Source organism: Lingula anatina, chromosome 5 (assembly GCF_051362555.1).
Source record: "Lingula anatina isolate TDL-2025a chromosome 5, LinAna3.0, whole genome shotgun sequence".
Lineage (NCBI taxonomy): Eukaryota > Metazoa > Brachiopoda > Lingulata > Lingulida > Lingulidae > Lingula > Lingula anatina.
The window spans coordinates 9,672,493-9,689,951 of record NC_141771.1 but is presented as its reverse complement, the minus strand read 5'-3'; the positions used below and the strand labels follow the sequence as shown (position 1 = coordinate 9,689,951).

The 17,459-nt window shown below is 36.2% G+C and overlaps 2 protein-coding genes across 4 annotated transcripts in view; both read left to right on the top strand.

Moving 5' to 3' along the window:
* LOC106150894 (serine/threonine-protein kinase/endoribonuclease ire-1) overlaps positions 1-11,612 on the top strand; it is a 37,003-nt gene extending 25,391 nt beyond the window's left edge. For 2 of the 3 annotated variants that reach the window (XM_087012814.1, XM_087012813.1), the window contains 9 exons: positions 2,609-3,934; positions 4,489-4,825; positions 5,097-5,202; positions 5,459-5,538; positions 5,831-6,039; positions 6,485-6,562; positions 6,960-7,038; positions 8,628-8,749; positions 10,600-11,612. In XM_087012814.1, coding sequence (XP_086868940.1) covers positions 4,565-4,825; positions 5,097-5,202; positions 5,459-5,538; positions 5,831-6,039; positions 6,485-6,562; positions 6,960-7,038; positions 8,628-8,749; positions 10,600-10,765 — 1,101 coding nt within the window. In that variant the 5' untranslated portion in view covers positions 2,609-3,934; positions 4,489-4,564 and the 3' untranslated portion in view covers positions 10,766-11,612. Of the gene's footprint in view, positions 1-2,608; positions 3,935-4,488; positions 4,826-5,096; positions 5,203-5,458; positions 5,539-5,830; positions 6,040-6,484; positions 6,563-6,959; positions 7,039-8,627; positions 8,750-10,599 lie in introns of those variants that run through there. The other variant, XM_087012812.1, reaches the window with a different exon arrangement.
* LOC106151416 (uncharacterized) overlaps positions 1-17,459 on the top strand; it is a 101,804-nt gene that overhangs the window by 62,190 nt on the left and 22,155 nt on the right. The gene's annotated exons all lie outside the window — the stretch shown is intronic.

The following is a 17,459-nucleotide window of genomic DNA, read 5'->3' as shown; positions in this document are numbered from 1 at the left end:
AAACATTCTACTTTCAAATACTTACATCAGTTATTTTTGTTGTAAAGAAAAATCAATGATATGAAAATGATGCCAAAAAGTGCAAATTATATTGAATATCATAAGTATATGGTTAATGAGTAAAATGAATAAATGAATAAGTGAAGCAATGCAGATTAACTATCCAAAGAAAGAAATATATTGAAATGCTGTAAATATTCTAATATTTTTCTTCAATTTGGACCAAATATTTCATCAACTAAAGCATATCAACAATGTCAAATGTCCAGTCTGTGTGTGTGCACATTTAATAGTAGAAAATTACTGAACCAATCAAATAAGCAGCTGCATTGGTCATCAAAATAATTGAACCACATAAATAATATGTGGGTAGGTCCAAAATATCGCTTAAAAGGTTGACATATGACTTGAATATGGAATGTATTTGCTTCACTGGCGAGATCACATGTATGTAAAGTTACGGAAACACGATTTTAATGCTTATTTTCAATTATCAGTCAAGAAAATACGATATATATACATGTATATACAGACTTGACATTTAATATGGAATATTTTTTTCCAAGTCATTTTTCATCAGTTTTTTCCTATTTTGCTGACTGATAAATGAAAATAAGGATTAAAATCGTGTTTTAATAACTTTAAATTATCTCTTTGATGTCATGGTGACATCAGCTCATTGGTTGAATTCGACAGTGAAGCAAACAGAAATGCATTGCCTATTCTATGTCATACGACATCCATTAAAAGAGATATTTTGGTTCTCTATATTTTCCAAGTTAACGTCTGTAAAAGAGTTATACGCTACACAAAGGACCCTCATGTCAGTGCCTAGTCACAGTAACGGTCGCTGTTACGCCTGCCCTCTTCTGTCTGTAACCAGGGCTCTCAAGCGGCAAGGCATTCCTTGGGTTGGGTTTTTAGAGTTCAATCTGGAATTTTATTCCAGGCATCGGTCCAAAATTGTCCAATTTGGTCCAGTTTTGATGTAGGGCATGTAAGCAGTTGATTTGGCTAGTAATGGCTTACCCACATATTGTCTATGCGGTTCAAATGTGGCGATTTTGATGACCAGGGTAGCTGCTCATTCCCTTGGTTCTATAAGTTATCTGCTATTAAAAGTGCTCTGTGTGAAGCGGTTATCTGACCGTGCAACCTAAAATTGTTCCTAAGGTCCCCCCTATCAAATGATAGTCAAGTGGTTCCCAGATTATTCCTTTATTTGATCTGGTTCAGGTTTTCGTCAATGACTACCATTGGTGTTTTGGCACCAATGTGGTATCCACTCCAAATACTGACGCTGTCAATGACCCATGTCACTTTAGACGCGGCACATGCTTCGTCGTAGGCCTCTTCTGGATGTCTGTAAACTGTTTTGACTAGCTGGGCGGTACAGGTGAAACCTGACCTCAATAAAGAAAGCCACGCGGTTTCAGTGTTCTACCCAGAAACGGTCATGGCCCCCAATTCATTAGAGAAACAGACGACGATGTTTTGTTGTTTACGGTGGGTACCTCGGAGGTCGTCTGGTATTCTAACCTGCTAAAACCAGTTTGGTGTTCGTTAAGGGCCTTGAAAAACGCATTTTGGTGGCAATTTACCCCTCGTTCTGAACGGACTGGGTGGCTTTTGTTTAGTTGCAGCAGCGTATCCCGAAAGATAGTGCGTCCTGTACCCTGGAGATAAGATTTCGATGCATTGGGTGTGACCTCTGTGAAGTTACATTAGTCAGGGCATTACTCTATAATACTGTGCGGACCGTTCCGTTTGGCGCTGTAATCTGTCTGGTAATGTCTGTCTTTTTCGCGCCATTCTGCCACAAATTAACAAACTTGTAAAGCACTACTTAGCTCATTTTACGAACTGCAAAACTGACCGCTTGCATGCAAAATTTCAAATTTTTCTATGTAATAGTTGCCGACATACGGATACTTTTTTGACAGAACCAAGATTTGCCTGAGCCAAGCATTGACCAGCCCAAAGGTACACTATCCAAATCACCGCATATTACATAATGTAGCAGCGCAACAGACATGGAAGTCAGTTAATTGGTAGCGACACACCTGACTACACACTTCTCCATTCACAAATCTTATATGAGATCGGAGTTTTTTTGAAAAAAGAACGAATTTTTACCTAGGCATACCTTCGAAACTGAAATATTCCAAATTAAATGTCAAGTCTGTATATAATTCAGAGGTGCGTATGCAAATCAGATTCCGAAGTCACAACCACGGTTGCAAAAACTGAAACGTAGACCTGGTCTTCTTTTATCTATTCATCTGCCAGATGGACGAAAGTTACCTGTGGATAAAGTCCGAGTTATAACGACCAAAGTCAGTAAACTTGAACGAGAATGTTTATCGAGGTCTTACCCCGGGGGCTTCGGATAGTCTTGACGAAGACATAACTTTCACGGACTGTGGCAGTTGCTTCGGAACAGACCAAGTGTTCACGGTCACCTATGCCTCACATAGTGTTCTCGTTCAATTTGCCGATGACAGCCCTGCAGAAAAATCCTGCGACCCGTTTCTTACCGTTGGAGAATTTGTATTCATCAATCAATGCATATCATACATATAATACTGAATGCTTATTTTCCTTTCAGAGGTGCGTATGCAAATGCGATGCCGAAGCCACACTCATGGTTGCATGTGTTCAATCAGAACCAGTTTATGTTATATCTGTTCATCTGCCAGACGGACAGAGTGTGCGCATGTCCGTAAAGGGCACGGATAAAGTACGAGTTATAAAGACCAAAGTCAATAACATCGTAAATTTGCCCCTTTGTTACTTGAATGTATATCATGGTCTTATCCCGAGTGAGTCGGACAGTCTTGACGAAGACAGAACTTTCATGGATTATGGCATTTACTTTGGAACAGACAGCGTGTTCACGGTCACGTATGGCTTGCATAAAATTCTTGTTCAATTTGCCGATGACAGCCACGAAGAACAGTTTTGGAATCCCCTACTTACCGTCGAAGATTTAGTGAATATGATTTATCTTAAATTACAAGCAGCACATAAGGATATGATTCTAATCAAAGCCCAGCGCAAAGGAAGAGATACACTCCGGACATTGGTCGAATCCGACAAGAAGACTCCTCTGTATCGTCTACATAAAATCAAGGTGTCTGTTTCATTCCAAGTGGTGTTTAAGATTATAGGACAGAACACCCAAAAATCGGCTAAAGTATTTCCAACGGATACAGTGGACGCACTGGCTAAGAATTTTGTGAGGGCAGTTATTTTCATTTACGAAGGGACACAACTCGGAAGCGACAAAAAGTTGAAGGATTATGGTCTCCAAGAAGGGTCGGTTGTGACTCTTGACTGGTCAGTAAAGGTTTATGTAACACGTGGCGGTCAAATCTATAAATACTCTTTGTTTGCAAGCAAGGTCGTCGGCACACTTAAGCAGATTCTGGCGGTGGATACCGACATTCATCTATTTGAACAACACCTTAGTTTCAATGGTAACGTTCTTAGTGACGATAAGATGTTTGCCGAATACCTGACCTCCAAAATGGAAAGGAAAATGGTCATCATTCTTACCAGTCAGCCCTGGAGAGTACCAGTGCTGCTCCCTACCGGTACTTTGATAGACTATCAAGTTTCACCAAATAACAATGTGGCGTTTTTGAAAAAAACAAATAGAGGCAGACGCAGACATTCCTGTTTCACGCCAGATCCTACAAATTGGTCAAAACGATTTAGCCGATGATGGACTGCTCTGTGATTCTATAGTAACGTCCAGTAATGTAATCTATCTGAAGGAACAGATTGCCCTAAAGTATTCAGCAAACTGGACACCTGTCAGTGCCAGATGGAGGTCTTTATTTGAAGAACTTCTGCAGGTCAGCGACGGGAACTTGAAGGAAGTGAACAACGTATGTTTCAGCACAAAGATCGACAGGTTTAAAATTGGATCGTAAGTATAGTGAGGTGTGCTTTATTTATTCAGTTTTATATAATTTTTCAGTTTGATTATGGGATCAATTTAAAAACTGTCATTCTCCAAATCGGGTTCTGGTACCCTAGGTTCTAGATTCAGTTTTGCCAGCTCGATCTTGATTTCGTATATAACCCATATCAGGAAAACTGTTAAGCTGTTCCATTAAAACGTTTGAATAGTTAGCAAGGTACATGTAGCTTCACAGTGACCCTGACACTGAGGGCAGGTTCTAGTGGTGTTTTTTTGTAAATAGTTTTTGTTATGTTTATAGACGCTTTCCCATTGACTTGATCATGAACAATTAATGAAATTGCAATGAAATACTTAGCTAAAGTTTGTGTGTTGTGTGCTTTAGTTTGTCATAGCTAATGTTGTCTGTCATAGTAATTTTATTACTGACTTACTAGTATAAATAGTCAAGGTCAAATTTCTGCCACACGTTTTTCATTTATTCTTTTAACCGGGGCAAGAGTTATTGATCGTAGTTAAAGTTTCAGATTACTCAAATTAGATTACTATATTTTCTTCAGCGGCAACAAAACTGAGGTGCTTCTGGGTATTCGGCATGATGGCAGAGAGGTCGCCGTAAAAAGATTCCCAAGGTCCATGTCACAGTACTTTAAGAACGAGAAAGGCTTGTTAACTACATTGGATTCCCCAAATATCATCCGGTATCTTGATATTGCCATGGATGACGAGTTTCTGTACTTGATTCTTGAGCTCGGGGAGTTTACTCTCAATGAATTTATATCTACAGATGAGTACAAACAAAACCAGGGCAGCATCTCCCGAGATCTCGTAGGGCATATCTTAGAGAGCCTCAGAACCCTACACACTGGGCACAACGTGATTCATATGGATATCAAGGTAGACACCCTCATTCAGCAGTCAGTGAATTTTGGTATGCTGGGGGTATTTATTTTTGCTCCTGTCAACAGTTCATCGCAATAATATCATTTTGGCCTTTACCAAATATTATTCTTAAAACGTTGACACTCATTCTTTACTTGAAAATGAAACTTGTGTGCGAAATTTTTTATGTTAGTGACTGATGGTTAGTATGCAGAAAAGTATAAATCCGTCTTATAATAATGGATTATACAAATGTAGTACATTAAATAATACCCACCAATTCCAGCCCCACAACGTTCTTATAGATATCAGCAATCGAGCAAAGTTATCAGATTTTGGCATTAGTGTGGTCCTCCCGGATAACCAGAGTACTTTCTACACTACTGCTAAAGGTATATTACAATTTCTCTACGCTCATTTGTATATCTATCCATCTGTCTGTCTGCCTAATGATATTAAAATTTTGGCCACATGGTTATTTACAAGGATATAGTAGAGGTACTATAAAAAGCTCCAATTTATATTATATTTATATTTAGTTTTATATTACTCATTGCCAATTTAAAGCTTTTTAAAAGGCTTTGATGGAACATGTATTTAATTCATTATTCCCTTACTGTCGTTGTTATATATCTGGTGCATCTTCAGGAACATACCATTGGGTGGCAAAGGAGATATTGGATAGCGCCACTGGGAAAACCAAATACAAGAAAAATGCCGATATTCAGGTAAAATTACAGTTAACTACATAAACTTGTCAAAAACTCAATGATGATGTCATGGACACGCGTACACGTGTATTATTGACGAAGATTTATAAAGAGTCATCAGCATGATATTTTTTAATTTCCTTTTGATAAATACGTAATCGGAAATACATGTATGTGATTAATATCACTATTTTGTACCGGGGTATAGCTTTGTCGAGCCGTACATCAATGATTATATATAACTTAGGTATAATGTATGTGCGTTAAGTTTTGATTAAAAAAAGCGTTTATTATTCTGTTGCCCTTGCAGGTGGCCGGGATGTTAGTCTACTACACACTAACAGGTGGCATACACCCATTTATGCCCAGTGGCGAGGCCGACGTGTTTCTGTGTAACAAGAACGTGCAAGATGGAAAACATGACCTTTCAGCCTTGGACGACATCGTTGGAAAACATTTAGTGGCCTGGATGCTGCAGCCAGACCCTGAGCTGAGGCCGACCATTGAGGAAGCACTGGCGTAAGTTATCTTTATGTTTCCTCTTTCCCCTTCTTAAAAAGATTTCGTTGGCAAAAACTAAATTTGAAGCAACTAAAGCTACTTACGCACTACGAAATTAAAGGCACGCACTTTCCATTGTTGGTTAGATGTGTGTAATGTTGTCCGAAAACATGAAAGTACTAATTCAGAGAAGAATTTCATCAGCTGTGTTAAGTTATAAGAATGATTTGATTTTTTTATTCAGTCAACAGCTAATACTGAGACATCGAAATATTGGAGGTAAAACCTATCTCAATATTAGCTGTTGACTGAAGAAAAAAAATCACATCATACTTATGAAAGTACTAAACACATACTGTCAAGTATATATTTATAAAATGTGTAAATGCGCTAATAAAAATTAAGGTGCAGGAGGTTACACATGTAAGTGTACAGTAAATAAGGATATACCTCTTATTAACAGGCACCCGTTCTTTTGGAATGTGGATATGAGGTATTGTTTTCTTGGTGCGTTGGGGGACGAGAAAGAAGTGAAAGAAAGGTACACTTAAAGCAGAGAGATATTCCTAATTTTTACACGTTAAATGAAAAAATAAGTTGAGACGTCAGGATGTGGAAATGCAACGTCAGCAGTATTTTACTTTCTGTTACATATATCTTATGTCCTTTACTTTCCAGATTGTGTTATGTTTTATCCATGGACTTTAATATAAAGGTTTCTTAAATTGTCTCATAGCTTTTTTAAAAGATGGCTCTATTGAAAAAACATTTGGTAGTCTTCTGCGATTAATCTTTTAGGTAGACATACATGCATTGAAGAAAAAAGAGAATGCAATATCAGCAGTATAGTTAATGCGAGCAGTTTAATAATACTATATTACGTGAACTATAAGAACAACCGACTTTTATTGTGATATTTAATTTTCGATTTATTTCAGTTGGAAACAGCAGCCACATTCCGTAACGTTGACACTGGACAGGTTGACGGTATCCGTGTTTAACACAGTACCGCACTGGGTAGGTCCTGTTGGATGTTTATCATCAATTTTGCTTTTTTGTGTATTAAAATGTGTATTATATCATTGGGTTACTGGCGTACATTGAGTAATTGCATCTTGAAGTTTGCCGACGACACCACTTTAATTGGCTTAATAAGTGATAATGATGAGACCTGGTATAGAAACGATGTCAACTCAGTTGTACAATGGTGTAAAGACAACGATTTGTTACTGAATGTAGGGAAGACTAAGGAAATGATTGTTGACTTCAGAAAGAATAGAAATGTGAAAGAACCCATTCATATCAGTGGCACTGCAGTAAAGCAAGTAGCCAATTTTAGACTACTGGAGGTAGAATTCAATAGCTCACTTACATATGGAAGGACCACATAGACAAACAGTTAAAAAAAAGCGAGGCAAAGGGTATATTTTTTAAGAAAGTTGAAGGATTTTACTTCAAATGAAATGATTTTAGCTAACTTTTACAAATGTGTTATAGAAAGTATATTAACATTTGCAATCATAGTATGGTATGGGCGGGCCACTGTAGAAGAGCGCAAGCGTCTAGTTATGGTCACATCAACGTGCGGCAAAATCATCGGTCTGGAACTCCCCTCTCTAGGTGCCATCTATACTAACAGATCAGTAACAAAAACAGAGAAAATCATGTCTGACTATACCCACCCCGCACATGGGCTTTTTAAATTTTTACCGAGCAACTGCAGACTTTTAACTTTTAAGGGATCTAAAAGGTTTTTAAAGAGTTTTTACCCATCTGCTGTGTTTCATTTTAACAACAAAAATGGAAATTTATAATTTATTTATTTATAATTTGTAACCTGAATAGCAGTCCAATTTCCGTTTTATATGAATTTTATATTTATATATTAATGGCTGAATAAACTCTTATCTTATCTTATCTTATCTTGAATATAAAGACTACATAAGGAAATTCAGAGTGGTGGAAGAGAGGGGGAGGATAAAAGTTTATGGAGGCGACCCTTTTTCCTAGTACCAATATCATTGCCTTCCAAAAACTGAATAAAATGACACAAATTCCATTTGCATCGTACTTTAAAATTGTGTATAATTTTTCATCATGCACTGGGCATTATGATGAAATGAAATCAGATCTGTTGTCAAAATTAAGGCATATTTGTATACGGCATCCCTTTCCCCTACATCATTGTACAAATTGTTTCTGTCACATAATAAATCACCGTTCATTTCATCTCCCATCTTTGATTAATTGAGGATGCAAATTGCCTACAGCGCATGTACGTTATAGTATGCACAGAACATCTGGAATATTACTCAAAGGCAAATTTCAACTTTCTAATAACATTTTTTTCGATTAAATAATTTTTAAAGAACAATTGCAGTGTGATTTTGACCTTTTGTTATGCAGAGATCGGTACATATCTAATATGTAGAACATAAATATAGTCATAAATAATAATGTATAGAAAATAAAATTTTATCGGTTCGTCTCTTCAGGAACGATTTATTTTTACCACCACAATACGAGGGGATATGGATTTGTGTTTTAAAATCTGTGTACTGTACTAACGAGATAAATATAGCGAGTTTTATAACGACGTTTTTCAGAAGGACATGCTCGATCAAGCTGTTTATAACGGAGTTGCAAAACCAAGGAAAAATGGCTACAGGTCTACCATATGTGAACTTCTTCGATTTATTCGAAATGTGGACGTCCATCTCAAAGATCAGTAGGAAAGATATATATTCTTTTTGCAAATTTTAGCATCACCTTCAGTTTGTACCATATATATATATATATATATATATATATATATATATATATATATATATATATATATATATATATATATGCAAATTTGGGAAATTAATGAATGCGGTTGTTTTTTGCCCAACATACCGGTCATCTTAGTCTGATAAGGATGAGTGCCCACTTTTGTACATGAAAAATAAATTGTGAATGAATGGGAAAAATTGATGCCAAATTAAAGTTGGGGTCTTACACTTTTATGATCCACTTGAAAAATATTTTTATTGAATTTGAAATATAAAAAATTAATGTCAAAATGACCTTGTCAAATATTCATGAAAATGTGTGTTCTAGGGGGGGTCTGAATTGCAATGCTACAAATCTTTAGTTATAGTAAGGTAACAGCTGTGAAATTTTGCAATTCGGTACAGAAGGTGCCAATGTAAAAAAGTAAAGCAACATGTGGCCAATCATTGGTTGTGATCAATATTTTGATTGCTTTATTTATACATGTAGTGCTAATTGAAAGAAGAATCTTACAGTGACTTGAGGATAAAAGATGTTCATTTTTTATATGAGCCCCTGCCTCAGACAAGCTAATTAATCACGGTTGAAAAGACATGAATATAAGGTGAGATATATGTGAAAATCAGCTTGTCTGAGGGTTGGGCTCGATATGTACTCAAACTAAATAGGGACATTTTCAATCCATATGCTAGCAGGCGGCCATGTTTATTCCTGCCATGAGGTAGCTGCTACATGCTTACATAGGATGGCTAGGCAGATACAGTGAAACTTTTGTACTAAAGAACAACCCAAAATAAAATGTAGGTCTATGAAAGGAGGTTAGAGTCAGTTAGGGGTTAGAGTCAGTAAAATATTTTCAATTACAACCAAAAAAAAGAAAAGTCATTTTCATATATGTAATGCATGCTATCATCAAAAATAAAAAAGGAAATAGAATCCAAATACAGTAAGTATAGCTTACTTTCATTCTTATTTCTTAGGATAAATGTAAAATTTGCTTCAGATATTCAAAGTTATTTAATTATCATAATAGCAGATGAAACAAGTTTTTCTAGTAACAAGACTTTTATACAGTTAAGTGAAATCAGTGATGGATAAAATACCGTAATATACCACCCCTCCCTCTCTTCTCTAGGATTAAAAAAACAATAATTACTTGCTCATTTACTTGTGCCACACCACAATTATTTAACATATAACTCTTTTTTACATCACAAGACAAGTTTCATTAGAAAAAAATCGTTTATGTAATATAAATGCTGAAACAAGATGCTCTGATTCATTAGACTGCATAAAACAGGTAAATCCGGCTACCCCCCCACATATAACTCATTAACATACTAAGTTACGATGCCTCAAACCAAATAATATTTTTCCATGCAACAAATATTTGCATAATCTTTATAATAGCATATTATTTTAAATTTTGACGATGGGCACTTTGCCAATGGTTATTCGCAAATATAAGGAACGAACAGAGATGTTTATATTAGCATACCAAAGTTTTTAGAGAGGCACATGTCTTATTCAGAAAATTACATTTACCAAATAATAATTGTAGTTTATGATTAGGTTCTCTTAAATTTTACAAACCAATTTTCAAAGAGAAAGATACACAAGAAGGAGAGTTGCATGTTCCAATAAAATAACTCTTTTGTCCATGGGCATATTTCACGCATTTGATAAAATTTTATTATAAAGTTGTGACAGAAGAGTCATTTTATTACTTATGTGTACCAAAATGTTGAACAGTATTTTAAATAAAAATGGTGATCTTAAACATTTAATGGATATTTTTTTCAGGCCGCCCGCTATACAAGCCAATGTTGGTAATCCCATGACGTACTTCACCGCCAGACTGCCTTTTGACGAGCTGTTCCTGAGGGTTTACAAAACCGTGAAAGACACCCGGTCGTCTGCTGATGACTGGACTGTTAGAGGGTCACTGAAGGAATTCTTTCCAGCATAATGCTAATAAATCAAGATGCCAAAATGGAAGATGTAAGTCGTAAAGAAGCGACGCAATATGAGGATTTCAACAGCCATTTTGATTAAATATTTTATTCATAATTGACCTCATAAGAGACTTAAGGGTAAGATATTGTCCTTGTAAAACTTTTATCCAAATTTGGTTTTACACTGGAAATTTAATGATAGTTATTTCTGCGAAGTTTTTATATTCAGCTATTCGTAGATTGCTGACGGGCAGAGGATTACGGGACACAGCTATCTAGGTGGGTTGTGCCATATGCTAATAGCTTCTACAGTACATCGTACACAATTATAGATACTGTAGATGTAAGAAAATATTTTAGTTTTTATAGTTAAAAAATCAACAAAAGGTTTTATTGTGAATGAAACAGCGATTGCAACATTCATTTCTTCACTTTGTATTACATGTATCTTTTACCAAATTACAAATGTCAATATTAACGCATTTAAATTATTCTACATTGTACTATGTATAAAAGTAGAAGTACTATGTATAAAATTTACAAGCGGTTTTGCCTTTATGTACGTATGGTACATGTATGTTTGAATTGCTTAAACCTATAATGATTATTGCACATGTTGCTTGGCGGCATGTTGTTTCCAGCAAAAATAAATTTAGAAATCTCGTTTCATTAAAATTCAAGCTTAAATGATCCTTCCAACGCATTTTTTTGGCCAATTGTGGCCTTTCTTCTTGGATTTTATTTTCAGATTGAAATATACTTCCACCAACTTTTGTTATAATGGACCAGAAAGCGTTAGGCTGATATCTTGCAAGTACTAGTTTTTCAAATAACTTTTATTTTCATCAGAGGGAATAAAAATACCTGTATTCCAAAATAATGGCTTTCTGTTTGTTATTAGAAAAACATTTTATACAACGTTAACAACCATTTTAACTTCCCTAAGTCCTATCTTAAATCGGTAAAAACAATGATTCTTCTTCAATGTAATGTTTTACTTGTTGAAAATGAAATACATACTTAATGCAAAAAAAGGCAAAAACAAAATTTTGCAAATGGTTTTATAATATAAATACGAAGTGTTTTTTTCTTGCAAATTTTACCTGAACATTCAATCTAAGGGAATAATGATGAATTTTTTGTTCACCAACAGCAGCTTGACTTTTCTATTAAAAACAGATTTAACGAGAATTACAATTAAAGGGTTTGCAGTTAATACCGCTATGATTAACATTAACAAGAATACCCCGGTATTATCCGAATCAAATGACAGTTTAAAGTTAGTGCCAAGCTTATATAGAAATAAATTCACAATGCAACAGTAACCTTACGTCAGACACTGTAGAGAAGGGGAATGCCGCACATATGTACATGTACTGTATATCCTTAATATGTCTATGCTCCTACTTATTTATCTTTCCATATATACTTATCTAAATTTTGCCATTGTCTTTGACTTGATAACGTTGACAAGCACTTTGTAGGTCAAGCCTTTTTGCAGTTATCCAGCAGTTATATCTCGTGAAGATTTCGACCTTACAACTTCATTTTCAGGTATATGCTTTTAAGTCAACAAGGTAAGTAAAGTTGGTTAATGCAGCTATCAGCAAGTTATTCGAGGTGAAATTTTAATATGGGTTTTCAAACGAAGCCATTCGATTGTTGTTAAACGTGGTGCATACATGATTGCATGTCGTGTTGTTAGAGTTATGTTTTGCTCTTCCATTCACGTCCTCCTGTACACAAGAAGTGAATACCTTACCTTGAATCAGATCGAAAAAAATAATAATTGACTAAAGCACAGTGTGCGTTTATTGCACATGCAGGTTTTAGAGAATGTTGTAAACTATTCTATAGGATTTGGCAGCCGCTGATTCCCCTATATTTGTCATCAAGCTGATTCTAGAAATTTAAAGTAATCATTAAAAACATGATTTGCTTCTCTAAAATTACCACTGTGTTATTTTATATGTTTTATCCGCAGCATTTTACGTGTATCACCCATCTCGACTTTATCAAGTAAAGTGTTTGAAACTGATCCCTAGATAAATGACCAAGTAATACATTCTGCATTCCCCGTGTCATACTTATATTTTTCATGGTTTCACGTATTGTTATAGTTTATCTATAAACTGCACTCAACATTTCTGTAGTTTTAATACAGTCCTTCTTTTGCTATAAATATTGTATAAGAGTTGATAATCAGGTGTTGATAGCATTTGCCTCTGGTTTACTGACTAGACTATATTATTCCTGCTGAGGTCACACAATTGCAGACTTGTTATCTCATCACAAAGATATGTCTTTACAAAATGGTTAATGAATAACCCCAACTGATAATTCACAGTCATGTTTGCTCAAGTGAGTTTTGAGTAGTTTGCATAATTGAAGATGAGTCCAAAATTCCACATCTACATGTATTTGATAAAATATAGGTCTGATGAGTGTATCTTACCGTGTCTTATTTTCTGCTAACGAAAGAAATATAATTCTATTCGGTTGAGCGAAGTGAATAAGAATGGAATTTTTTTCTCCTGGGGGGGGGGGGGGGGGGGGGGGGGGAGACACTGTATATATTGTGTTAGTTGTGATATTGGTAATAATTGTGGGTAAGTTACGATAGTTGTTCATTCGACCAGTAAGCGCAGACTAGTTGACACGTAAATTTTTATTTTTCTTTTTCAATTTTTGTTTATGGTTTTGTTGCTTTAATTTGATAAGTACCTGTGATTCTTTTGGTTTTATAGCTGCATTGGTTTTTGCTGCAGTGGCTATTTTTATTTTTTCAATGTTTTGTTTTTCAAAATAAGTACAGTGTTTGTTGTGTTAGTGTGTAGGAGTACAGTGTACATGGGGCATGTTTGGGGGTGCGATTTATGTTTATCAATATATTGATTTAAGGATTGATATTTATGATCTGTTTGGGAGGTAGTTTGCACATGTGTAGTGAAGAGATGAGTTCGGAGAGTCGTTGAGAGGTGCTCTCTTGGTGATTCCCTACGTACGAGAGAAATGAGTGCTTGGGTCGTGGTATTTTGTTAAATCCCTATGTGAGGGAAAGATGAGCTCGGAAGAGCTGTTTGGGATGTGATATCCCGGTGATTCCCTAGATAATGGAAAGATGAGCTCGGAAGAGCTGTTTGGGATGTGACATCCCAGTGATTCCCTATGTAAGGGAAAGATGAGCTCGGAAGAGCTGTTTGGGATGTGATATCCCGGTGATTCCCTATGTAAGTGAAAGATGGGCTCGGAAGAGCTGTTTGGGGTGTGATATCCCGGTGATTCCCTAGGTAAGGGACAGATGAGCTCGGAAGAGCTGTTTGGGATGTAATATCCCGGTGATTCCTTTTTTTATATATAAAAGGGAGAGATGATATAGAGGTTTAGTGAGGAGAGGGTCTCCTCGTATTTATAATTTATTTATTTAATTATTTATTTATATTGTTTGTTTGTAAATGATTGAAGATGGTTTGAAATAAAACTTGTGCGATAACTGCGTCCATATGCACTTAATATGTTGTTTGTGTTGTTTCATTATTAATGTTATGCAGTGTCGGTTATTGTCTAGAAGAACCAACCCCTAGCTCGCTGAGATGAAGAGCTCGGTCGCAATTAAGTGGTCATCCAAGCGTTAATTGGCCTTCAATGCGCGGTGGCTTCACTGGACTTCAGTGGATCTTTGGATAGTAACGGTAGCTCTGTCTTGTAGTTAAGCACTTCATTCTTGTCTTAGTCCGTGTTCATAGCCTTTTCGGCTTTCTCATATGCATGATGAAGACATACAGTACAGAAACCATACATGAAGTGTCTGACGTCTTTGGATAGATCTCATGTGGGATGTTTTCATTTCGCAAAAAGACATATCTCAAGATACCGGTAGGTTATCCGCACAATGTTTTTATCATGCATAGGAATTACGTTATTCCACAGTTAAACAACTCTAGTCTGTATTTCAACAGGTATATGTTAGAGAAATGCCAGCTTCCAAAGTACAGGCATGTTAGATGCATGTAACCCTGTTAAATTTCTTTGCAATATTGTTCGAGAAAACTTTTTCATAGGGTGTTTTCTCTCCGATTTTCCTGTCCCTATATATCCCAGCTAGAAATAAGAATATAATCGACATGAAACAATTTACGTTGTTAACTGTTAATAGGTAGAGGTTGAAATAATAGAATTAGTTATGAACAGTGGGCTTCAATCACACAATGGTAATGTCATATATTAGATCTATATAGCAAATACAAGATGCTTCTAAATGGATATTCTTCTAAAATTATGAAACATGTTTCAGGAGATAATTCCCTCTTTATTTAATTGGAATAATTACTAAGACATTATTGTTAGAAACGCACTTTGTTTATTTTCATAAATGTTAATAATATGGGTGAAAGGTATACATGTAGTTCATTAACTTAAAGGGTCGTTCCATGGGATTTTCCAGCCAAAATAGATTTTCCCGGGAAAACAAGGAAATTTCCGTACTCTCTCATGAATTATCCATGACTCTCTGCACTTGGATTCGACCTTTAATTACATTTATAAATGTTGATTTAGTTTAAAATGGCTGGCCAGTCATTATAACCAGCAACCATCTCCCATGTCTCTCTCCAGAAAAAAATTAATATATAGGCAAACATTTGCAATACAGATGTCATAAATCCAGGACAGGCATGACTTAGTCCTACTTTTTATGGCTGGTATACTGACATTAATGTGTTGATACAGTACGCATGATAGATATGATGCATCCAAAGCCTCTCTCCCAAAACTAATAAAAACCAAAACGATATCTATTTTATTTGCACAGGGCAATCATGTTTTCGTATTTTCAGATTAATCTAAACCAATAAATATGTACGGGATTTTGTGCAGTGTAACCGCCATTTTGGTCTTTATAACACCAAACGTCATATCCTCTGATACCAATAACATGAAAATTGGGACAACAACAACGCCCTCTATCACAAATGGATCGGTCTCCCAGAGACATAAAAGCGGCAACACCACCGAGACCACGCCTACTTTCACGGAGACCTCGCCTATATCCAGCATAAACCAATCAGGCACGGCCAACAACAAGAACATCGGTAACGCCACCCAAACCACGGTTACTTTTATTGCGACCACGCCCACAAACACCGGTGCCACGCCCGCGCCTGGAGTCAAAGGATGGATCATAGCCACTGCCGTGTCAACCAGCGTTGCTGGGCTGCTGATCCTGTGCTGTGTGGGAGTCTGTGTGTATCTCAGCTGTCAGGAAAATAGTGATTTATGTCTGTGTTGTTGTTGCAAGGACTACGACGACTGCGGGCAATGTCGAGAGGGATGTAGAGATTGGTTTTCTGATTGTTGCGAAAACTGTTTCTCGGTACGTTTTTTCGTTCACTGCTTTCTTCTATCGATAATCGTCTTTTATTGCAGTCGTGGCATCCAATAAAATTCCAGATATATTCAACTAACAAATGCTTCTATGAACTATGTTTGTTAAGATGGAAATGTAAAGATTATTTAATGATGCCAAATATGCATCAGTTAAGTCATGTTGATCACCAAACGGTAAACCAATTTAATAGGTAACGAATTAATGATTTACTGAAGCAATGGCGATAAAGAAAGTACTAAAGAGAGAAATTTGCAGTAAATATTTCTAATCTTTTTCTTTAATTTGGACTAATTTGTATTCATCAGTCAATTCATATCATTCATGTAATACTGCATACTTATTTTCCTTTTAGAGGTGCATATGCAAATCAGATCCAGAAGGCACACCCATGGTTGCACAAACTGAACCGGATAGTTCAGAACCTGTTCATTTTATATCTATTCGTCTGCCAGACAGACATAGTCAGCGCATGTCCGTAAAGAGCACGGATAAAATTCGAGTCATAAAGACCAAAGTCACTGAACTTGTAAATCTACCCCTTTATTACGTGAATGTATATCGTGGTCTTGTGCCGGGAGAATCAGACAGTCTTGACGAAGACAAAACTTTCACAGATTATGGCATTTACTTAGAAACATACCAAACATTTGCGGTCACCTTTGCTGCACATAGTGTTTTCGTCCAATATCCCGATGACAACATTGAAGAACACTTTATGAATCCCCTTCTTACAGTTGAAGATTTTTTGAATATGATTGATTTTAAATCGCAAGCAGCACGAAAGGATATGCTTCCAATAGAAGCCCAGTGGGAAGGAAAACCTTCACTGCAAGAATTGGTCGAATCTGACGAGAAGACTCTTCTATGTTGTCTACGTAAAATAAAGATGTCTTTTTTATTCCAAGTCGTGTTTAAGATTATAGGACGGAACACCCAAATATCGGTTAAAGTATCTCCAACGGATTCAGTGGACGCACTGGCGAAGCACTTTCAGAAGACAGTTATTTTCATTTACGAAGGGACACAGCTCGAGTGTGACAAAAAGTTGAAGGATTGTAGTCTCCAAGAAGGGTCAGTTGTGACTGTTGACTGGTCATTAAAGGTTTCTGTAGCTTTTGGCACTCAAATCTATAAATACTCTTTGTTGGCAAGCAATGCCGTCGGCGGACTAAAGCGGACTCTGGCGGTGGATACAGATATCCATCTTTTTGAACAACACCTTAGTTTCAATGGTAACGTTCTTAGTGACGATAAGATGTTAGCCGAATACCTGACCTCCAAAATGGAAGATGAAATAGACATCATTCTTACCAGTCAGCCCT